This window comes from Meleagris gallopavo, chromosome 2 (assembly GCF_905368555.1).
Source record: "Meleagris gallopavo chromosome 2, MGAL_WU_HG_1.1, whole genome shotgun sequence".
Taxonomy (NCBI): domain Eukaryota; kingdom Metazoa; phylum Chordata; class Aves; order Galliformes; family Phasianidae; genus Meleagris; species Meleagris gallopavo.
This window is the reverse complement of record NC_139405.1, coordinates 42,006,596-42,032,363: the sequence shown is the minus strand read 5'-3', so window position 1 is coordinate 42,032,363 and position 25,768 is coordinate 42,006,596. Positions and strand designations below refer to the sequence as shown.

The 25,768-nt window shown below is 37.7% G+C and overlaps 1 protein-coding gene across 3 annotated transcripts in view; it reads right to left on the bottom strand.

Moving 5' to 3' along the window:
• Positions 1 to 25,768, bottom strand: part of RPS6KA2 (ribosomal protein S6 kinase A2) — a 265,454-nt gene that overhangs the window by 82,232 nt on the left and 157,454 nt on the right. For all 3 annotated transcript variants that reach the window (XM_031552440.2, XM_085219873.1, XM_010707087.4), the window contains 2 exons: positions 10,622 to 10,738; positions 6,463 to 6,544 (listed from right to left, as the gene is read on the bottom strand). In XM_031552440.2, the coding sequence (XP_031408300.1) occupies positions 6,463 to 6,544; positions 10,622 to 10,738 (199 nt within the window). The remainder of the gene's footprint in view (positions 1 to 6,462; positions 6,545 to 10,621; positions 10,739 to 25,768) is intronic.

Below are 25,768 nucleotides of genomic sequence, written 5' to 3'. Positions count from 1 at the left end.
GTTTGGGATTCTTTAGCTATTACATTGCAGAATGCCACAGATAACGTTTAAGTGGGGAGGAGTGTTAATAACATCATCATTAGTATCTACTACTTTTCATATGGACATCAAGCACAGTAAATGGGAGGCTGGCACTATTAGGGTAACACTGCAGATTGAGAAGAGGAACAGCAGTAATGTTTGGTGTTTGTGAATCAAGTTGGCAGCAAAGACACAAGCAGAACCAAAGTCTTGGAATTCTTGAACTCTGATTGGCCAGGCAGAAAGGCAAAAGGAAGAGGGCAGCAGATAAGGTAAAATGGTGACCACTAGCACTACTAAACCCAGACTGGCCTAGGTACATCCTGTACATCAATACTACGATTAATTCTGAAGCTAAACACAGAAGAGAAAGAGAATGGAAGTTGACAGCTGTGGGGAACCATAAGAAACTGGAAACATTGTGCAGCAGTGCAAGAAACAGTCATATGATGAACAAATCCAAGGAAGGACTGGCTTTTCCTAGGAACCTGCTCTGAATGGGATTCTCCAAACGAGCAAAATTCCAACATCTAAACAACATGACTGCAAATCCAGCGAGTCCCTGCAGCTGTCCTAGGGATCAGCTGGTGGTTGGTGCCACCTATGAGAGCCTTTCACACAGGCAGCAGCACCCACCTCATCACAGATTCCTTCATTAAGCTAGAGTTTCATATCACTCTTGTAGATCTGCTTCAATTAAAGCAAGCTATGCTCTCCCTTCTGTGCTTGCCAGCTATTGCAAGTGAGATGTATGATGGCTGAGTAATCCTTTGTACTTCCCAGTACTTTCCTAGTAGAAATGGGTTTTCTACAGATAAAGTGAAATTGCATTACATTCACTAAACAGGATACACATTTCACTCATGGCTTCAGGACAACCATCAAGGTAGCCTCTCAGTTCCTGAAGCAACAATAAAAGCAACCAATAGCAATCTGCTACTTGATAGTAGAAAATATCAAACGTGGCCTTTTCTGTATAGTGACAAATGATTTGGGATTAACTACAATTGCAAATAGCTGCCATTAGATATACAGCACAATGAATATGACAGAAAGAATGATCCAAGAGAAACCAAGCAGTAATGAAATCTCGTTGATTAAGTCTGTTAAACGGGCTTTGACAAATGAGTTTGAGTCTGAAACCTATTCACTGATGGCACCTATGGGAGCTGCAGTTTAAAGTGGCTCCAATGATACTTACTCACAGTGTCAAGAATGGAAATACCAAATGAAATTTCAAAGAGTTACATGGTAAATTGACTGAAAATTAAAAGGCGATTTTGAAAACCAGTCTTTACTATCAATAATGAAAAAAGTATGATGGACTACTGATTCCTGAGAAAGGAGTCATCACTCCTTTCCTGGTTGGAATAGAGAACTGCTGCTCTTTAAAACAGTCATCTTTTTCTATATTTCACTGACAAAAGAGTGTGACTCAATAAATGTTTAGAACAAATTTGCATAATTTGATCATAGGTGTAGAATATATCCCTTTTCTATCAAAGAAACCAACAGAATTTTCAGTGATCTCTTTTTTTTTATTTGAATTTCCTTTGTACTCTCCAGGGAATCATCAAATGAATACCTGAATATGCAACACTTTCAGCTGCTGCTAAAAGGGCCTATAGAGCTACTCAAATTAGAAGCCAAGACTGTGAGAAGGTTAACTTAGCAAAAAAAGATGGAATAATCTAAGACCGCTCTGTTCTGCATCTAGTAAAAAGCACAAACGTGTATGCTCTTGGAGTCTTCATTGCAAAATCTGAAACTTTACTTTAAAGTTTAAACCTATGTCTGCATTGGCATGAAGTGTGGTGTAAGTGCAGCAATCTGCAGAGATTAGCAGTGGGTGTTTGGCCCTGAGGTCTCCCATACTACACAGCTGCTAGGGAGCTGACTTCACACCCTATTTCGCTGGCCTATGTGCCCTGGGGGGCACTGAGTGTGCTCCTGGTTTCATTTCCTTAGGAGAGAACCCAGCTTGTAGCTCCTAGACTTCTGTGCCCGGAAAACCAAGGGACAGGGAATGGGAATAATTGAAAAGAATACTTCAAAAGCATGGTATAATTAAAAGCACCAATGCTGCCAGATTCTGAACTCCTGTCACAATTTCTGTTGCACCACTGAACTTCTTGTGGAGAGAGTTGGGGTTTTCTTGTAAGTCCTGTGCTGTTGCCAGGGCGTTGGGGAAAACAAAATTGGGCTAACTTGACCAGCAAGATACTAAGCTGCTGAAGTTGCGTTCCAAATGAGCATACAACTATGCAGGAGACAACATTTTCATTTTACTGTAATAGGAGAGTTGTACTTGAACAAATCTGGGGACAGGAAGGAACTGGGCAGTACTGCTGCATTTATGTACAAGATATGTGAAAGATATGGAAAATGATAGGGAAACCGATTATAATTTTCAGTAGTTGTTAGGTGAAGGCTTACTTATTCTGTCCTCTTTTGGACAGTAGGAACTACTTCCTATCTTGCAACCTGAGTATCACTTTTAGAACTGGGACCTCTTTTAGAACTTGACAGCCAAAATTTGCATGAAGGAAATTCTGGATTTCCTTTGGCTCTTAGAAAAAGCTCCATTAATAATAACATCTTTTTGTTTGTCTGTTTTTTTAAAAAAGAAAACCAGTGACAGCCAAACTCTCCCTTGGAAAGCAGAAAACATTTTAAATATCCAGAGTTTATTGTCTGAACATCTTAATAGTGGGAAATTTTGCCCGATAACAGGATCTTCACCATGCACTTAGCACTGTGAAGAGGCTGTAATTTCATCAGGACTTTATACAAGCAGAATTCCACAAGGCTTGGATAGAAACAGATAATAAAATCTTTAAGTGATGCATGCTTAGTTTATTTTTATAGGGAAAAACGTTCCCTTCTCATCCAAACACTGTACAGAATCACTATAGAATATTGAGTACTTAAGCCAGAAGCTACAGTCTCAATGAATGCAGATTAATGCTCCTAGTAAACCATATGAAGATAAACATCTGTCAACATGTAGTATATACAGGCGAAGATGCCCTGTAATATTTGCTGACATGGTAAGGTTGGCCCTTAAGTGCAGTTCTTTCTCCTTATAAGAACACATTATTCTCCACAGCCTCTTGGAAACAATGTAAATGTGCTCTCTGAAATGTACTGTACCCTTTCCTCATTCAGAAACGAAGCCATTGATAAGGAAAATCTTAGAATACGGGTGAATCAGAGTCAAGAAGCTGTTTCTAGGAAGCAGCACGCATCTGAGGATGCTGAGCATGTTGCCTTTCCTCAGACAGTGAAGGAAGGGGACTTCTGCTTGGGTTTGTACTCACAGGAAACTGTATGTGTGGTCAGAACTTCCACAATGAAGTGTTTAGAAGAGCATAGTAAGAGGTCAAGGAAGATATTAAAAAGTTTGAAGAACGCTGTAATATTATAAACCAAAATCTAAAGGTCAGAGCAAGAAAAGTAGCAGGGTCTCTCACCCCATCATAGGGACCAAATTTAATAGGACTAGACACCACAAAAACTTGAGAACCAAAAGTCTAAGTTTATCTCAGGTGAAGGCTCTTTAAGTTCTTTTTCATGAGGTTAACCTGTCCTTAGATTTTTGATCTACAAAGGCTCTTTTTTATCAACCAATTTATCTGAGCTCCAAAAACTTGGAGAGTGCGGCTGTTGGTTGCAGTACTCTTCTTACATTAGCCTTCACTGCTGACAAATTTGGGGTCACGTTATCTAACAAGGGACTTCTTTGGCAAGAAGCAGTAGATACACTGGAGTAAGCACCACTTTGTACTTCTGCTGCTTCTTACACATCCTTATTTAGTCACTGCCAAAGTCCTACTCCTGGACTGGGAAACACCTTGGCAGGACCCTCCATAGATGTTTTTCAAAGTACAGAGCTATTTTAACCCTTCACTCCTGAAGGCATTTAACTTCTTCAAATTCTTATTTAAGTGTGTTTTAATTCTTCATGCTCCTCTCCTTTTTTCTTTTTTTCTTTTTTTCCCCTTCTCATTTCTCCATTTCATGTTTCACAAATCTGCTTTGCAAAAGGAAAGAACTGCTAAGGTACTTGTGTCAGTGTGACCATGCTAATGGCACTGGCTTCTAGAGCTTTGACATTTTCACTCCACATTATACTGTGAAGAATAGATTAGGAAGGAAAATCATCCAGAAATGTCTTTGCATGTCTTTGGTCAGTAAATACTGAATGCAGTGCTAACAAGTACTTATGGCTTTGCTCCCATTACTTGACATGGTAATAAATAGTTCACATTGAAAGGACTCGCAGCCTTTTTGAGTGTAGATAGGCAGCAGCAATTCAGCGCTCTCACTTAAAAGATGAAATTAAGCTGTCAGAAATATTATCTCCGTGCCAGAAGTTACAAAGAAGCTCACTGACAGCAATCTTTATTTTTTTTGCCCTTCTCACTTGCCCTGTGCTAACAGGGTTTTGCCTTCATTTTTGCACCTTGAGTTAAATAGTTGTTGAATTTAACTTATTTATATAAATTAGTATGGACAAATTAGTTCCTAATAATGTGCTAGCTATCTTGAGATTACTGACAAATCTAGAGTTACCAGTCAGAGAGCAAGTAGACTGAATGGGAGAGAAATGCAATACAGAGCAACTTCAACTTTTGGACCTTGTCACCCACACTTGAGAAACTAATAAATATTATGCTGTAAAAGGCTGATGGAGGAGAAAAGAAGCAGCTCTGTGTTATAAAGAACTGTAGACACGGAAAGCATATAGATATGCCTATTATTCTTGGTGTAACAATGATTAAACTTTGAATAGTTTAAAATCACCATCTGTGTTTTGAGATATCCTGAAAAACTTCCATTACATAGACTTTTTTTTTTTTTGCACTGGAATTTAAGATTACAGATGTAGCTATCATAAATTAAGTAACAATAAGGCGTTTGAGGTTGTAGAAGAAACTCTCTCCCAACTCAAAGCTGATTCTTCTAAACACACCCCAGATCTACATATAAAACAGACAGACAATCCAGTTTACACATTAGGTGAGAAGTTGTGAGTTCTCAATAGACACAAAAAGAAATCTCTGATATGCATTTACATCAGAGGGTCATGCAGTCCTTTTTCAGATGCAGTACTCTGTAGGAGATAGCTTTCACCACAGAGGAAATTTCCAAGAGTTGAGTTCATCTCAGTTAGGGCAATTAGTGTTTTTCTATTGGTTGAGACCTTAGAGATCACTCTATTACGCATATTTAATACAGGCCTAACCTTTTACTTTTTATGTATTAAGTCCACTACTATTTAAATCACTACACTGTACTCTTCTACCAGAAAAAAACTTTCCTATCTACATACTAATAAAATATTAGTACACAGTCATCACTTCAAATTTATATTCATTTGCAAAGGCTGTGGCAGGGGAAAAGGCCTTGGAAGTTCCTGACTTGCCACTTTCCTATCTTGACTAGTACTCAGGAAAGGTGCTGTGTCTGTCTGCCACCACCTGCTGAAACATTTCCTGGCAATTAGCAGTAGCTTCATTCTTCTTTTGGTTCCCCACACCAATACACACTAAAGCAATTTGGATTCTTAAGTTATCGGAACTATTTAAAAATTAGCTCTTTTCACTTGAGGATAAACACGTAGGCACAATTCCACATTGTGCAAACACTTATTGTCTCTGAGTAAGTCAAAGAACTGCCCTGGATAAAATAAACCCAGAACAACATGTACAGGCTTTTGGGGGTTAAAAGCAGAGTACAGTACTAGGTCAGGGAAATAGGAGGAAGCATGGATCTTCCTAACGGTCCGGAGGAACAAACAATAAGGGCTTCAGTTGAGATGAAACTTAATGTACTTTTTATTCAGTCCTACCTACCTCTCCCATTACTAGAAACTCTTTTGTGGTCATAGCAAGGTTGCAGCAGCCACTGACCCCAGAAAAGGATGACCAGCTTTAATAATCAGTCATCTGGCCCGAGACGAGTGGAAGCCACATGCTGACTGGTCACGAGTTAGGAAACAATAAGGTCTTAAAGACCTCAGAATGACTCATCACACCTGAAAATAAGTTTCTGTGAATTTTCAGGCATGTAATGAGAAGCACCACCTTCCCAGTAAGAGTCATGCTTTACTTCAGCAATGTCCTTATTTAGAAGTATTTGCTTTAGTTTACTTCAGCTGCAGAGAGATACTGTCATTCTGATACAATTTAATGCATGCCCAGTAAAGTTCTGGAAGTAACAGTAAGAAAAAAAAAGAAAGCAAGATGGTAGGAAGTACCATTGCTCTGTTTTCATGCTCTCGTACTGTGTAGGTAACATATTTTGTGTACCTTTTTTCATAGAACATTCGCTACAGTGATAAACTCCTGTATACCGTCAAACAGCAGTAACACAAAAATGCCAAGAAAAGCAGATGTTGAAGTAGCACTGAAATGCAGCCAATGCCCAAAACCTTACCTTTCAGAGTTGCTTTCTTAAGTACCTTCATGGCATAAAGTTGACCCGCATCAGATCCTTTGATCTTCCTCACTAGAAATACCTGTAAAAAGAACAGTTTGTGTAAATGGGTACCAAGCTTTTAGATGTGAACCTTGCAGCATTCGATAGGGAAACACATACTAAATTCAGGAATTCCAATGAAAATTCCTGGCTGAAAGCACTTTATATATTTCACCTGCAATTGGTTGAGCTAGTTCTGGAAAGCTTCTGTTTTAAGCCTTCACTTTCTGACAGCTCTTCAGTATTATTAATAGTCCTTTAAGATTCAGTTAAAGATGGGTGAGTAGTCATAAACAATGTGTGCACATTTCTACACATTATGAACAGCTTTACATGAAAAAGATAAGTATTCTTAAAAATATTTTCAGCAATTAAATTAAGGAGGAAAAAAAGATGTAGCTTCTATCACAAATCGTGAAAGATGACTAACAGAAAAAGTGAGTGAAGCAAAAAGTTTTTACAGCCTGAAATTTGCTCAGGCATACTTAAGAAAAGGTAGGAAAATTTGATAGGTTATTATAATGAAGACATCCTTCCTTGTTACAGTGTCCTATGTTACAACTTTTGACAGTGTAAATTTTTAATCGGAATAAAATAAATTGTAGATTTTTTTTTTTTTTTAACTCCATGAAACTATTGCTTCTTCTCTGAGTTAGTCTGAACACTAGGACAAGAGAAAAGAAATCAGTAACTTAGTTCAGTCTTTATAGATGTTCAGTATTTTAATATTTGAAAATAAATCAATACTTTAGTTGATTCGCAGGACACTGTTTGCAGAGGTCAGAAACATGACAGCAGGGGCTCAACTGTTATTTCAGCACCTTCACTACTGGACAGAAGCTGGAAGTAAAGCCAAATACAAAAAAACACCGCAAAGCCCACATACGTAACATATACATATAAATACATGAATTAAAGTTTAAATGAAATTATTTTACTCTAGAATGTCTCCTTGGATTGCAAAAATCTGTGGCGATTATTTTAATTCATCATTCAGTCATGAGCCATGCAGCCTTGCAAATTGCCTCCATCCAAAACATGAAAAGCCAAAAAAAGAAAGGAGGAAGTCTGTTTCTAGCACATTATTTGCAAGTTGAAAGACACTTCCTTCTTTAAAAAAAAAAAAAAAAAAAAAAAAAATCTGTAAAAAAAACTACAGTTTTCTCAAGCACTCTCTGAGAAAAAGGTTTGTGGGAGGAGATAACTTTTAACAGCCATCCAGAGAAGCTGAAGGAAAAAAAAGTAAATTCTTTCTCTGAACACCTTAACCAGGGCTCTTACATCTGCACAACATCACAGCTACGACACTTCTGCCATACAATCTGATACATTTTTGGTGAGGCTTTCATTCTCAAGATGTTTCCTGTGCATGTGACTTATGTACGGCTCTACAGCTAAGCTCCCCTAACTTGCTGAGATTGGGCAGATGTTGCTGATTCCTGTCTCCCATTTCACAGTTTGAAGAACGTGCAAGTACCTCTGGTACTCACAACTGCAGAAACAAATATGAAATCTGGATGCAACAGGAACACATAAGAATTTCTGAAATGCTTTCATTAACATTCATAATAAATTAAGCTCAGCTGCTCCAATATTAACAGGAAGTCAATTCATTTAGAAGTTCAGATAGAAAGAGAAATGTTAGGATGTTTTTCCATCCAGTCCAAGTCAAAGGTTTAATTTTTGAATTGCTTTGCAAGGGAAGAAAAATCTCAAAGTAGTTTTGCCAAAACACTAGGTTTTTAGCATTATTATTATTGTGCAAAAATGGATATGGATTTCTTTTTTAAGAAAAAAAAGACAGAAGAAAGAAAATGCTAAATCTCAAAACCTTAATATTATGATTTAAAGACTTACTACACATATAACAACACATATGCTGCATCTGCAGAAATACTAGGCTACAGTTCTAGAAATCTAGAAATAACCCCTATCTTCCACGTTATCTTGCAAAACTAGTATCCTAGTTGCTGTAATAAGTAATCAGTTTACATTTCTAATCACTATTCAGCTGTTCTACGTAGCATGGGATAGGGTATTTGATCTGTATTCCCTCCAAAACAGATGACTCAAGAACACTGTGTGCTGTTTTGGAGGATACTGAAGTTACCAAACCAAAAAGGAAAAAGAACAAATTAAAATGCATTGCCTTGCAAAATGGTGTTTGCCTCCCAACTATTCTTAAAGGTATAGTCTTGCTAGTTCTTGAAACTATGAAGTGGTCCTGGAGTACTTACTGGACTCTTTATATTAGCTTTAAAATAATAATTTACCAGAATAGTATGGGCATATTCCTGAGCAGAATTTCAATTTTCTACTATGATTTGCATGAAAACACCTCGGGTTATGAGTAAGCAAATGTGTTGATAGAACAAGCAAAAGCCCTTTAGCTGGAGTACTGAGTACAACACCCAGATCCCACTCCAGAAACCTAAGCAAATGCTGTGACTTTTAATAGTGTCGAGTGTACTCCCTCTGAAACCAAAGGCATTTTCTTTAATTCTGCAGGAAATGATGTAGGTCCCAGGTGAACAACTTGAAAAACAGCTTTGCATCCCCAGAGGCTTACACATTTCAGCTATCAGCTGAAATACTGAAGTGATGAAAATTTACAGACTGCATAAAAATCTCTGATCAGACTTTGCTCCTCTGTGTCTATGATGATTTTGTGAATTTACTGACCAATTTCACATAAGATACTAAAGTGTATTACAATTACACAATTCCAGACAGGTCTAATATGCACACTCATATACTGATCCTGCAGCAAATCAAGGGAATGTGTCACAGAAACCTGATCTCATTTTAGGAAGTGGTAGCAGAGGCTAGACAGTTCAATTATACAGTGCCTGAAGCTAGAATGCTGAATTTGACAGTTAATAATGAAATACGTCAGTACAATCTAAGACATTCAAAACCCAAATATCATTACAGTGCTCTTAAGCAGTTCTCTACATCAAAACTTGGTAGTGAATACTAATTCTTTTGATGTCTGTCATCTCAGAGATCTTTTAACAATCTTACTTATCAGCACAATTCTGGAATACTCAGAAAGCTACTAAATACATTCAAAATAGCTTTTTTTTTTCCCTCATGAATAAAACTGAGGATTGTGGCTCATTGTCATGGTTCTCAGCTTTTGCTAGGACCTCAATAGATTTTAGGTATGAATCAATTCTTCGAGTTAGCTGGAATGATCCATCATTGAAATACTTATAAAATAAACTAAAATTTAAAAAGCATTGAAAATGATAAGAACTTCCATGTTTGGTGTAAGTTAGACTCACCTTTCCACAGGTTTCAAAGGCTTATTTAGTTAAACCATGGAAAGAATTTAATGATGAACTGAATCTCCCTTCTTTCTCCCAATTTTTCCTTCTTATTCTCATTTGCGAATGACACATCCTTTTGAAAAAGAATCGACTATGGGATTGATAAAAGCCTTGGACTGAAGATAAAAATGTAGTTTCTCAATAGCTTGTCATACATCTAGACAAATTTTTTAATACACATGCTTTATGTATACAATATGCATATATACACACTTTCATAGGCACTTGGCAGTGAAACGTATAAGGAAACACAGCTTGGTTATAGGCGTCAAAACTCAAAACAAAGACACTGCAATGAAAATTAAGTGCTTAGCATCTAGGCCTAAGAAAGCTGCTTTTCCTACAAAATCAGTGTGAGGTAACCAGCAAGGTGAAAGATGGGGACTTTGAAATATGCTTGTGATCACATCTGCCCTCAGCAGAAATTGGGAAACAAACTTCTTTTAAGCTTTTCAGTGTTCCTACAACTGAGCAGCAGTAGCACACTTACTTAACTAGTGGATAGGTCAGAAAGAAGGAAAGGAGTATAAATTTATAAACAGTGCTGTTCACTATCCCTGCTTCCTTTTGTTCCTTAGACTATGTCCAGAGCCAGAAACATTATATATATATATATACACAGGATTACAGCAAAAGACAGACAGATTATTAAAATGAGGGCAGAAGAGGCTTATCTGCCTTTACAATACAATATGTATGGGCAGTGTTATCTGTGCAAATGAACTCAGAGAAAGAAACAACATTTTCAGTGTTGCTCTAAGTGATTAGATGGCATTAAAAATTACCTTTCCATATGAACCTTGTCCTAATACTTTCAGCAGCTCAAATTGAGAAGGATCTGCTTTTTCAAAACCTTCCTTCACATGGTGACTGATGTCTATTTCCTTCACAATACCTTCTTCCTACAAAGGAAACAACAAAAAACATCATTGCCAAATCAGAATCATTATACTAAGGAAACACACTGTTAATTAAAATCTCATCTTGTGCAATGCTATAATCATGTATGAAATTTTGAAAATAGAAGCAAATGTTCGTTCAAATATACCATGTGCCTTTTACAGGAAGGACAGGGTAATGGGTTGGATATCAGGACATCCTCCTGTTTATCAATCTCAAGGATTATGTCTAAATAAAGGTATAGCAAACTGAAACAGAGATATACCACAGAGCTCAGTGCTCATCACAGACCTTGCTAACATAGTGTCATGTTTCCACATCAGTTGTACAGAGGCTCCAGCACAATTCTTTCCACATACTTCCTCATTCTTGCTCAAAGCATCACTTTGAATTCATGTTAAAAGTGAAGATCACTTTAGTCTGAAGCAGCAATTCTTATGAGTAGACCACAAAGGAAAGGCATTGTTAAAAGTACATCTTCCAATTTACCTTGAAGAATGGAAAACTACTATCAGAATCCTTCTAAACAGAAAACAAATTCAAGATTTAGATGTGAAAGTGAGGTGGTAGGAAGAAGAATAGCAAACACCAGAGACACTGCACAAGGACTTTTATCTCTTTAGCTGTAGCAAGAGATATTTGATTTAGTTGCTTGTATATTGTTATTATGGCATGATGCTCTAAAAAGAGAGCAACTGGTTTATGGGAGAGCCAAAGGGATTACACTGAGTTTGCAGCAACACAGAAAGTCATTGACCTGAAAAGAAACCTGAAAGAAATATCTTCTCTTCAAGGACACAGTGGTGAGGGAAGGTATTATTTACACATCTTCTTATTTCTGAAGTGTTCTGTACACCTACATTTGAGGGTGCTTTCCTATTAAAAATAGATGTTCTAATTTCTCAATGACTAAAACGTGGATTTTTAGTATAAAATTTATTTCATTTAGTTTCCCAGATCGAGGGGAATTGCTCATTTAGGCATAGGTTTAAATATTTATACATCTACTAAAAATCATTAGAATCTTTGAAACGTTACTTTTAATTTGAATTTTGCTGTAATTCTTGTTTTGTTTTTTTCTTTCCTCAAGAAGAGACATTGATATATAACATACGTGTAAAGTTTTTCTCTCTTCTTAAAGTACATGTAGTAAAAAACAGAAATAATAACCTAAAATGAAAATACATTCGTAAACATATTTAGCCAAAACATATTTATTTACTAAACAAAATAGATGTTCATTCATTCATTCCATTCATCTCTTCTCCAAGAAAACTGCTGTCACTTTCTAGCAGCTATAATAACTCATCTGATGCATGGCTAGCATTACCCTAACTGTACTACATGCTGCAGTTTCTTCCCTCTTCTTTTCTCCCTTCCTCTTTACACTCATGTGCTTTGGAACAGGGACTATATCCTCTTCTTGGTTTGGAAAGCTTCCTGTACTTTGTGTATGCTCCCAGAATCATGGAATACAGTCATCATCTGACAGCAACTAGTTTTTCTGATCCTAATTTCTCTAGTTTAAATGATTTGCTTGAAAGAAAATGCTTGAAACCAACAACCAGTTTTCACAGAGAGATTTAAAATTTTTCTAATAGTACATATCAGTACATGCCAAGAGCCTCTTGTTTTTCTGGTTTTAATTATTGTGGAGAATAGAGTATCTTTCTGATAAAAATATATATATATCTATACATCATTTCATTTTTCTTCTATATGAAAGAAACAATAGTAAACTAAAATAAATTTGCAAAAACACTGTTTCTTATGGAACTACCTGCATGGAGCAAACAAAATCATCATACCAAGGGACCTGCATTTTTACATAAATGCACACTGTTAAGAATCTTATTTTGAGATAAGCCTATTCTGCTATACTACAGCTTTGGTAAAGTATCTGTGCTACATGGCTCACCAGCCACTGTACTCACAAACAATTATTCTCCCTATAGTCAGGCTTCTGCCCCGACTTATCATCCTTTACTCTGTACACCAGACCTTGTATACTTGGGAGTTTGTTCTCCACTAACCATAAACAGAATTCTGAGAAGAGTGGTTTCCACAGGCCAGCATCTGTGTGCGTACGGCTCTTAAGAACTACGAAATAATGAAAGTACTGAATGACTTCCTTCTCTAGTCAGAACAGCTTGAGCACACTCAGTCACCATTTCAGGATTTTGCCCATCCCCATTTGCCCAGAAGCGCAGCACAGCCAGGACCATCCCTCAGAACAAGATGAAGTATGAGGCAGATACAAAATTTACAATATATTTGGGCTGCAAAGCTCTGAAGAAAGAAAGACCAACCTCAATTTTATATACACCATCTTCCTCAGATTTACTTCTACTTTGATCTAACATCTCAGACTCAAGATTTGTGATTCAAATCTACTATCTGGAGAGAACATCAAATCCATTCATTTCTGTGAGGTATATTTCGGCCTGAACCATTCAATCATTTCAGCTACGTTTGCGGGTTTACATGATGAGTGAGTTTCACTTGATCCATTAAGATTAGTCATCAAAGCCACAGGTCTACAACCATAAGCATATTTCCTATTGTGTTATTAAATTTAATATAACTTCGTTCGTTCAATGTGTTAAGTTACAGGAATATCTTGGGAGTATTAAGATGATGAATTCAAGCCTTCCCAGAGAATAGCATAATTATTTCATAACTTACAATAAGAACAATACTTTAATTACATGTATATTTAATTAAATCTCAAAAAAGGTATATATTTTGAAAAGAACAGGACCACATACAAGGCTGGGTAGTGCTTTACCACTGCACTCATTTTAAAGAGGGAAAAAGGCTGCTAGAATGTGGTTCAAAGAATCATAAAAATGTTGGTTAGAAGGGACTTCTGGAGGTCATCTAGCCCAACGCTCCTGCTCAGACTACCACCGACACTTGATCAGGCTGGCTGGGTTTTGTCCACTGTAGCTCTCACTCCCTCAAACAATGAGGCTTGAGCCACTTCCTATGAAAGATTATTCTTTTTGCCTGGCACAGAAATACCCACAGTCATGTCAAGCTGCCTGCTCCAGGGGTTCTTAGGAGGAAGCAGGATGTTTATCTAGGAAGGCAGGATTTCCTGTGGATTTCCTGCGGTCTTCTCACCAGGAAGGGGCAACAAAGCAGCATTGAAGAAAAACGTGCCAGACTGCTCCTTTGTCCACCAATCACCACTACAGTGGCATTGCTTGTGAGCTGCCAGGGAACAGCTGGTATTTTAGTTGGTATGACAAATCCCCACCTCCCACTGGAGCAAAAAGCAAAGCTTGCAGTATTTAAGACTGAAAACGGACACAATCCCTTTAAGGAAATGTTTCTGGCTCTCTGACACTGGGCTCAGGTATTTTAAGTTCAGCCACTTGCAAGACTCCAGCAGTAAAACAGCCAAGGCTGAAAACAATCCATCTTCCCACAACATCAGAAGATGCTGAATGCCACCATTCAGAATCAATGGAGCAACCATACTACCACAATCTTGACCATTTGCATTAAGTGACCATTAGCACCAGGCACTTCTATTTTCAATGAAGCATCAGCATGGAGACAGACTTGTTAGACCTACTCAGGAAATATAATTTTCTGGAACTATGCAGTAAGAAAGAGTGAAAGTGAATTGGAAATATGCAAGATGAAGCACTGGTCTTAGAAATTCTCTTGACTGAGTTTCTGCATGGCATGCAAATATACTACATAAAGAATCATGTCAATCTAAATTAGTGAAAGGGAATATGTTCTCAAAGAGATGGTAAGTTGGAGTAGTTAGAATTTAGATAGGCAGGTGTAATCTTAACAAGCAGGACCCAAGGTGTAAAGGTACCTAAAGGTACCCTAACTAGCCTTAGAATGCTTAGCTCAATCCTGAGCTGCTCAGTGGCTTTCTGAGACTTCCGTAACATAAGCAGCAGCAAGAAAATTGTCATTGATATTTGTCTAGAGTTATCCAAGTAGTTCAGCTAAGGATTGCTTGCTCTTGCCTAGAAACCAATCCTGTGAGTAAAGACTGCAGAAGAATCCAAGGATTATCAGTGCCAGGCTGTGCATTTCCTTGCATGCATTCAACATCCTCGTGGCTTATTTGGCTGCATGAATTTTGGAATGAGTTGTGCTTGTTTCTTTTACCCTCCTAGAAAAACAAACATAGTTTTATTGTTCTGTTTTAATATTCTTACTTACTTGGATTTTCTCCTATCATTCCTATGATGGAATGTGGGATAATTTTCCTCAGGTACCAATGATTAGAATGAGAACTAAACCAACAGAGCACAAGTGCTGTGGGCAGATCTCCAGATATTTTTGTTCTGAGCTGCATTTTTCAATTGCTTGGTCCAGCAAGCATAACTTACCTGCACTAATAATTTGCATTACAACAACTAAACTGAGGCAAAATATTTACACTGCAGACAACAGTCAGACTTCTGTGCACAATATGAAGAAAATATTTCAGTGGAAAGAACTTCACTCTGGAAAAAAATAAACAATCCATGTGTCAATCTCCAAAGAGGTTTTGATCAGTGAGTCAAAAAATGAATGTTCCACAGTTTGGTCTGCAACAGCTGTGCACAGCAGCCCAGGCTCTTGCTCCCTGCTGACTTATCCCGACACTGCATTAGCAGAAATGCTTGACTTGATGAGGCTTAATCTTTTGTAAACTACTGTAAATATTTATGTTTGCACAAAAAGCATCATCCTGTGACAAAAGTGAGACAGCTTCAAGGAAACATGTAGCTGAGCAGTACAGATGATAGGAGAGCGGTCAAAGAACTGCAATACATGATGGAAGAAGAATGGAGAGTGATTCTCTGTGCTAATTAATACAAGACAGACCAATTCAGAGCTATTTTCCATTATTCACTTAAGCACTCACCTGCACCCCAATTTGGTAGAAATTTTGGACAAACAAATAACCCAGGATTTAAATGCAAGTATCTCCTTTCCACAGGAAAACAGAGCCTCTGCCCTTGCCCTGTGACTGCAGATAGCTGAGACACATCTGCTTTGGTATTGCCCGAAGACAGCAGGGGTAGAACAGAAGGCCAGCTGCTCCCTCTATCTCTGATCTAAGCTCACTTACAACATTTCCTCACACAGATTTTAGAGAAAAAAGCAGTAATGCCCAGTTGCTGCCGGGAAGCAACCACAAAGAACTCTTCTGACATAATAGTGTTGACTCACTGTTTCATATATGAGAAGGATTGGGAAGTGCAGGAATATAGACTTGGGAATGGGATACAAAAAGTCACATGGAAGCACAAGACATCTAGGAGAGAAGCTCTTTTCAGCCATACAGCCTCTTCTTGCCCACACCACAGCTTTTCAGCAACCCTCCCCCAAGTCTCTGAAGGAGAGAAGCTAATGTCATCTTCAAAGTCAGAGACCACCTCTGTCATGAACAATGCATTTCAATCACATGCAGTACCTTTCCTTTCCAAGACTTCCTGAACTGGTGTGAAATAACTGGACATAGTGCCATTCCAGAGTCAGCTATTTTTAGCAACAGATGATTTTATGCAACTATATCACAAAGAAGTTAAGATATGTTGCTAATGGAAGATGATTATTGGTTTGCAGTTTGTAAGACACGATTCTGATCTTTATTCCTTTACCTCCCCACTTTCATAGGATCAAAACTGTCATGCATCTATGGTCGTAAAAAAGGGGCAACCTTCATCTTCCAATAAAAATATCTGGAGTTTTGATATGCAGATTTTCCAGCCTTCAGATTTGATGGGCTTGCTATAGGGACTGAAGTCAATGAAGAAATGAATTAAAACATCACAAGAGAAAATAATGGTAGTCCTAAGGAGAAGTTATCTCTTCTAGAGAATCATTATTAGTTTACTGCACATGCTCAAGATACAGACTTTATTTTGTTACTTGCCTTACCATTTGATAGGTTACCGCCTAATATAAAACCAAATAACAACTACTTAACATCCAAGTACCACAGGCAACACAACTCTCCAAAATAGCATGGTTCATTAGGGAAGCATATTTAAAACACTTATATAGGAATAGTTAGGATAGGATATGTTTGACAGTAATGATTCCAGCTTTTCACTACTGTTTCAGTGGTTCTACTCTGTTTCAAGCCATAGGAGAGTAATTTATGTCAAAATGTAGTAGGCTATTTGAATACCTAGCACAGGAAATTAAATGCTGGCCTGTATTCAGTTCTTTAAGAACAAATATTCATTAAAAAAAAAAAAAAAAGAGTAAAGTATACAAGTATTTTCATTAGCCTCCTCCCAAGCCCGTCTCCAGTATTTTTAAATTTAAAAGATTTTTAAAAAGAAAAAAAAATTCTTCCATTTTAAAAGGTTTGTAACCCAAGTTCTGGCTTCTGTCATGGTCTGGGTAGATGTAAACTGGGCAAGATTGTAAATGGGTCTGTTTGTTTCGCACTCTACTATCAAATTAACTTTTTTTTTTTTTTAATAATGTATTGTATTCACTGAGCCTTTAGAGAAGTATGCAGAACTCTATAAATTCACTGGAAGTTGTGCCAAGTTTGTATTTATTCTTCAAGCATAAAGCCACCTACCCGCCTTCTCAAAAGTTATCTAGAGTTAACTAGTGCACAATAGTTTTTAGAGAAGTTGGGATTTCTCTCACAGACCTCTCATAAAATTTGAATAGTTATCTTTAAAGTGGAATTTCAGCATGCAGGGCAAAACCTAGTGCAAAACAAAGAAATTAAAATTAAAAGAAAAATTAAAGAAACGTCTCTGGAGTGCAATAGAATGTACAGTCCCTGTTCAATTCAATACACATTTCTCGAAAGAGAATGCCTAGCATGCCAAAGATCTTCTCTCAGCATTTCCCCAACTCTGTATTCTACTTTATTTTCTTTTTCTTCCTTTCTTTCTTTCTTTCTGTCTTTCTCTCTTTCTTTCTCTCAAATACATATCTTGACATTTGAGGTTCAGCTGAAATAAAACTAGAAGTGAAAAAAGGCTTTCAGGAAAATCACATAGATCAAGGCCAGCAACTACAATGTGCTGGATAAATTGGTGAAGTCCATGAGCTGGAAGTTTGAATATTAGAGAGATGTGGCTTCTGTGCTATGAGTCTTCCTGTGTATCTTTGATTAATCACTTAGGGTTAGTCTTTGTAAAACAAATGCAAGTGTTTATGGTGGAGGAGACAATGGTTTGAACTAATCGTCCAGCCTTATGCACAGTCATTGGAAAACATACATTTTGTCATGAACAGAGATCAGGTGAAGTCACATTCTTAAAATGCACATTTATCTCTGATGATATGAATATGGAGGTTCCTGAAGTTGGGCGAGATGAATTGCTATCTAATGTAAAAATTTGAAAAATACTTAAGTAGAGTAGTATTTCAGTCAGATTTTAAATAGCCTGACAAGATATAGGTTTGCAAACACTTGACCTGGAAGTTTCAACATAACTTCTACTGAAATAAAATACTTCTAAAAAGAAATTAGATAATTGAAACTTCTAGGTGCTTAAAAATATTCTACGGTGCGGGAAATAATCCAGGCATGGATTATACAGCTTCAATAAATTAGACATTATATCCACTTTCTCCTCAACCTAAAAAATAAGATCAATTGCTTTTTGTTACCTCTTGAGAATACTGTGAGAATTAGCACAGGAAAAAAAAAAAAAAAAAGTGAAATTAATGTATTTCACTGGTGCAACCCACAAAGATTTATGTGGAGTAGTGAGTAGAAGGCACTAATTAAAAAGTACTAGTGAAGCAAGGGGTTAAAAAAAAGCAGAAGAAAAGCAGAACCATCTGGTCACAAAATATGCAAATAATTGGCTGGCCTTACTCCTACAGCAGCACTCTACAAATACTCAAATACATTTGTGAACTTTAACAGAAACAGTCTCAAAATGAGTCACACCATTAAAGGACAAAGAACTCATCAACAATGCTCTGAGCTATAATAAATACAAGCAAGAAAATTTTCATCAACATTCTTTTAGGCTTGGTTTACTTCTAAAAGATAAGTATTCTTATTTCCTTAGGGTGATGAGTTTGTAACATGAAGCAGAATTATGAAGACTACATGGACTAATAAGAGACAGCACACATCCCAGCACGGCTCCACTGTAGCTCAGGTTCTGCTGTCAGGTCAGCAAATGCCCTGCGTGCTCTGCTTGGAACAAACTGAAAACTCTTTGCAAGTGGCTCAGGTGGCTTCTGTGGAGATGTCCCAGGAGCGCTGCCACCTTTCACCACTGCAGCCCTCTTTACACAGCTGGCTGGCATCTGCTGCAGTACACCAGTCTTGCGGAGGAGAGACACTTTTTTCCGTGTGTCCCTAATGAGTGTCCTAGTGTAATGGCAACCCACTGTTCATGCATTTGTGTTGCAGGGCATGGGTAGCCCCCTATGCATTTGTGCCTCATCTCTAAACTGCAGGTATGGCAGGTGGGGTTACTAGAGTAAAAGGGCACTGGAAAGAATATTAAATGCTCCAGAACTGTGCTATCAAGCTCACAGAAGCAGGAAAGCAAACAAAAAGTCTCTCTGTTCTGGATACTACTCAAGAAACATAGCTAGTTACTGTCTCCAGTTCACTTATTGCTATGCTCAGCTTCTTAACAGACTAGAAGAGAAATTCTTGATGTTGTACTAGTGCAGCCAGTGTGAAATAAAAACTCCAGCTGCATTAGGAAGATAAACTACTTAAGCAAAACATATTTGTAACCATTTCCTCACTGTTTCCAAGCGAACCAAAGAAAACACTGCTAAGCATAGTAGTGTAAATACCATTGCTGCATAGTTGGTAGAAAATACTGTAAAAAGCCCTGGTACATTTGTATGGTGATTTAAAAGAACTGAATACACATATTCAAAGACAATATATCAGTTTTAAACTGTGGGACGGAGTGGACGAAAGTCTTTATGAAGAGCTGATTACATTACTAAACTGGTTACTCAGTTTGGGAAAAATACCATTCTGCCATTTAAAAATCACTTGTAAGGTTCATAATTGTCTTTCTGAGAGAGATATAAGCCTGCTAGCACATTTTGCATTGTCCAATAATTACATTAAGCATCAGCAAAGGATTCAGCTAGCTCACACCACAAACTGGAATACTGCTACTATTAGGTTAAGAAAAAATATGTTGTAATGCATTTTATTATCACAGTGGCATTTAACAGGCACAGTCTTAACAGAGAAACAGACTGATTCAAGGCCATTAAGGAGTCAATGCAAAAGTAGTTTCAGTGCTACTGTTCACAGCTCAGAGATCCAGTGAAGGCACCAAAGGCTCTGTAGGGTGATGAAATAGAATAGGACAGACAGAAGATGGTTTTGGCAAAAGGAAAATTCAGCAGGAAAAACAAGACTTAGGAATAAGAAGACCACCAAGACAGAAGGAGGTATCTCAAAGGATAACAATTACAAGCCTGGAGAAAAGAAGGCTGTGGGGTGACCTCATTGCAGCATTTCAGTACCTAAAGGGAGCCTACAAACAGGAGTGGAGTCAACTCTTTGAAAGGGTTGATAACTGCAGGACAAGGGGAAATAGATTTAAGTTGAAAGAGGGAAGATTTAGGTTGGATGTCAGGGGGAAGCTCTTTACAGAGAAAGTGGCGAGGTGGCTGCCCAGAGAGGTTGTGGATGCCCATCCCTGGAGGTGTTCAAGGCCAGATTGGATGAGGCCCTGGGCAGCCTGGTCTAGTATTAAATGGGGAGGTTGGTGGCCCTGCCTGTGGCAGGGGGGTTGGAGATTCATGATCCTTGAGATCCCTTCCAACCCAGGCCATTTTGTGTTCCGTGATTCCGTGAAGAGAAACTATGGTTTGTGCCTTTGTAAGTAGAGAAGTCAATTGAGAGGAGAATAGTAGAAAATTGTTTTGACTTTGCAAACTATTATATAAATGTAGTATGAAACAACTTGAAAATCACAGAGGGCTTTTTCCAGAGCAGGAATGAGCTGTGGTACAGATAACATAATGACAAAAAAAACTAATTGTATGTGACACCAAAGAAAGAGGAAGAAGCAGCTGAGGAAGGAAAGCAGAGTTTGTTGAGTGGAGAGGCCACAAGGACCTTTGAAGGAGAATCCCCTGGGACCAGCACAACTGTGCCTGAGATCAGGATAGTTTCCATGGGTCAGGAGAAATAGCAAGTATATTGTTCTGTTCTTCCCTGTCCTGGTTTCAGCTGGGACACAGCTTTTATATTCCCCTCACAATGTCTGGTATGATGCTGTGTTTTGGTTTTGGGAAAAAAAAAACAACAATATTGACAACATGCTGATGTTTCAGTTGTTGCTGAACAGTAACTGCACATAGCTAAGGTCGTTACAATTTCTTGTTCTGTCCTGCTAGTGAGGGGGCTAGAGGAGATAGAATCAAGCCAGATGACCTAAACTCGCTGAAGGGATATTCCATACCAAATGACATAATGCAAAAAAAAAAAACCATTAAAAAACTGCAAGGAGTTGTCTGCTGCTCAGGGATTGGCTGGGCACTGGTCAGTGAGGAGTTGTTTTGTGCATCACTGGCTTTGTAAATATATATTATATTGTTATCATTACTATTATTATTTTCTTTCTCTCTTCCTTTTCTGTCTTAGTGAATAGTTTTTGTCTCAACCCAAGAGTCCTATTTTGTTGTTTTTTTTTTTTCCTGATTCTGTCTCCCATTCCACTGGGAAGTTGGAGTGAGAGAATAATTGTGTGGTGCTGAGCTACCTGGCAGTTAAACCACAATATATCCCCTTTCTGCTGCGAGATTTTGTTTCCTGCTTTCAGGAACATGGATACAGCTGGTACCCTGAGCAGTGGATGGCAGGAGTAGGCCTCACTGCCATGACAGATTAACATGTATGTCTTTCAGTGCCTGAGAACTGTTACCACACACAAGTATCTTTCTAAGCAGATTTTTAGCAGTCCACTCGAAATCTGGCCCAGGGAGAGGCTTGCTATATTTTGCAGTCTCATGAAATAAAAAGAAGCCTCTAATGTATTTCAAAGATATATATGGTGGATCTTCAAGGAGTGGATTGCTTACTGATAATCACAGGTCCTCTTGCTACGAAAGCAAAAATTGTTTACTGTGCATGTTATACAGTGCTAACCAAAAGCATGTACTTTGTGGATACACCACTCTGAAAAGAAGAGGTGAAAAGAAACAATGTGGAAAATCCATCTGAACACAAAAAAAACCCTTTGCCACACTGTTTGGAAGACTCATTTCAGAAAGGTCCAACTGCTGCACCAGTCTTTGTCTTCTGCAGTGGTTTTCAAAATACAACATGATTTTCCACAACAAAATTGCAGGTGGGAAAGTTTGGTGATTCTCAGTTTATCATGATAGCTTCGTGGCTGCAAAATCTTTTTATATACCAATTCAATGGTATATTATATATAAATACCATCAGACAAAAATATTTAATTTTAATTACTGTTTATAAAACAACAATACATTTAAGAACAGAAAAGAGCTATTATGTGTATATACTCAAATATAGAAATGGATCAACAGCTCAGCCAAGCCTGATCCACAGACTGTAAGGATTTCCAGGGTTGATTCATCCAAAAATGTTTATATCTGAGCTAGCTGTCTAAACTTTTGTGTAATTGGCAGAGAATTGAATACTTTTAGGCTTTGATTTATGTCAGATAAAAGCAAGGCTCTAAAACAGCGCTTGGTAAGCGTGTGACTTTCTCTCTGCTGACTGAAAAAGAACTCTAGGTCGATAAGTTCACATACAGTTTATTTCTCCCTTTCTCAGTGCCTCAGTTGCTCTTTCAGCTTTGGATGGAGCATAAGTACTTTCCAGAAGATCAATGCTCCTTATATTTCCAGGCCAAGCTTTGTTTCACCCCATCTTTCTCATGGATTTTCTACAGTCTCCAGTGCACTATGTGAGATGCTCCCATTATTCCATCTTTCTGGCCTCATGTGTACCTGTTACAGCTATGGCAATGTCTTTCTGCAGGCAGATTGCTATCTGGCCCAGCAAATGCCACGAATCTGCCACAAGTCAAAGAAAACATGGTGCGTTGGTGTTTCTTGGGCTTGAAACTGGAAGCTAAATCACCATGCTTTGTCAGATATTAGGCCAAACTTTCAAAATGGGAGAAGCTTCACAACAAATGTAAGAAAACGCAGGTTTCTTCAGTCTTTTCATTCAAAATACACATTATGCTTTAGCACAATCCTGACAGTATTTAGCCCACTAGTTCCACTGACATCAGTCAGAAGACTGCTTATACAACGTAACACTGAGCCCAACTGCAGTACTTGGTGCCTACAGACAGTGAGACAGGGCTTTCAGATGCCCTGCAGGTTTCTTATTCTGCTGCAATCACGTACAGGGACCTTTACATCATGTGCTCTTGATTCCTGTCTTCAGCTACTTTATTCACAAAAGCTCTATTGAAAGTGAAGGTACAATGGTGACGTAAGCAGGCAGTGGAAAGGAGCTCTTCTGTTTAATTCATTTCTGTGTATAATTCTCCAGTGTTTTAAAGTACTGAGGACATCAGCTCTAGAGTAAATTCACTGCTGTTGCTTCCACTCTGCAAGTACCTTTTCTGCGTATATGCAAACAGGCAGAAGATCAAACTGAGATTAAAATTTCCTGCTAAGAACCAAATGGCTTTACTGAAAATAATAATTGAAAGCAGCAAACACAGAGTCGTGACCTACTCAGGCCTGCCAACCTACATATATGGGACAGAATCCTTCTGGCCCACTGAGGTATCTAATCTGAAAGCACAAGCAATTCTGCAGTCCCACGTGAGCACAGTGCAGGATTAATGGACACGGCAGAGAGAGAAGTGCAAGCCATACCTACTGTCCTAGCAAGCAGATGGATTTTCTCATAAGCTATTATAAAGCTACATCTGAAAAAAGAATAGAGTGCAGATTAAAGTATTCATTTTCTTTGAGACATCAGCATATTGCAGCCTCATGACCTCTCCCATGAGTGAATCCCCATCCAGACAAGGGAATTAAAGGCTGCAATACAGCATAGTATGCGAGATTATTCCTGTGCTCAGGGCAGACACAAAGCTTCCTGGGACCTTTGGAAAAAGATAACCTTCTATTCAGAAACAACAGAAGGGGCATAGTCTACAGGCATTCTTCCTATTCCACTTTAGCTCACATTTCATATAAAGCTGTTCTAAAGTTAAGCTACTGAAGGAAAGATGCTTTTAGATGTTTTCTATGGTGAAAAATGATCACAACGATAGTAAAAAAAAATCAGGCAGTTCCATCAGACTGGAATGCCAGCAAAAATCTCAATAAATCTCGAAGACAAAATTCTAAAGAAGAAACAGATGCAACATTATAACCACCAACCTTTATTTTTTGCCATAGAGAAAACTGGTAACCCACTTGGACTCAATAATCCTGCTGTATATGCAGGACACTAAGCAAACTGTGTTTCTTTATAGATAAGGCATTACTGGACTCCCAAACAATAACATCTGCAGTAGAATACAGCCTTTATTCCGGATCTTATTTTATAATCCCAGTCTTACCATATCTGCAGCACTTGCCATTAAACTAATGTTTTATAAGTGATAACATAAAGACAACTGAAGAGCAAGAGAAGTAATTCAATCAGTAATGAGAGAAACCTGGAATTAATATTGTGGACCAGAGGAAAACTAGACAATGCAATCAGAAGATGACAAGTAGAGAGACCAAGGAGGAAAGCTGTACCTATACAATTGTTTTACCTCAAGTAAGTGTTTAATCAAACACACAAGTATGGTGTTCACTTGTTCTCCCCATTTGTCTTGTCATAAACATTGAACAGTGTCAGAGTTTTTTTCAAGAAGCTACGGCAGCTAAATGTCTATTATTTAAGCCAGTACTTTAAGGAAAAAAAGGTCTTTAATGTAAAATGCTGTGAAAAACTGATTACAAATTTGTCACAAATGTTGCATCATTTGTATTCCTAAAGTTATTTACATTTAAAAGACTGTTCTTTTTTATTAGTGAGTACAAACAGGAACCCACTGTGCCTAAGTGAAGTTTCAGTTTGCTTTGTTAAATGACAGAATCATAAAATATCTTGAGTTGAAAGGGACCCACAAAAATCATCAAGTCCAAATTTTCAGAGTTTTCTCAAAACACATTATTTTTTTTGACTGTTTTTTTCTTTCTGATTGGTTCCAAATGTTCAAAATGTTTTCTTACCCCTCTCCCATCACCCCCCCAAAAAAAAGCTTGGGAAGAAACACGTCAATGTCATTGATGAGAATTATGATCTTGCACACTTGCAATATCTAAACTAGCTATATGGAATATTAAGTGAAACTGTGACATATAATACTGCTGTATAGTCTTCATTTGGAAGTAAAAATGAAAGGAAGTAAAAATTCACATCAGATTCTAATTTCTGTAACTGCTCTTATGCCAACAAGCAGGAACTATTTGTTTTAAGGACACTGAAGGTTGTTTAGGTGTTTCTGTAACTCAAATTCCTGGAACCACAGAGTACAGAACAATTCAAGTCATTTTTATCACAGTGAAGGGTATATACTGAAGGCAGAGGCATCCTTTTGTATATGGGCTCTAAGCTGTTCCAGAATGATGTTTACCAGACACGGTAAGGATTACAGAAAATACACAGCACTGTTTCCAGTTATTAACAAGACAAATATGTATTATTTATATATACATATATATTTAACATATGAAGAAAAATCAGAAAAAAAAGATTTATTAAAAAGTGAAAGTCTATTTAAATATCTAAGTAGTTCATCATGTACTAAACAGCGCCTATCAGTTAAGTCAGATGCTGAATACTTCTTCCTTGGTAGTCACCAATGAAAGGCATGTAATCCCTTGCCATGTTTTCTTCACCAACAAACAAGCAAACCGGATCCCTCCTATACAACATGTTAATTCCCTATCTTCATTTCTACCAACACGAATCTGCTAATTATGAGAGACTGGAGACACATGCAGCAAATATAAATCATCTAATGGATGAAGTCAGAAGTAATAAACTTCATCACAGCATGATTCAGGTTAGGCATTACAGCAATCCTTTC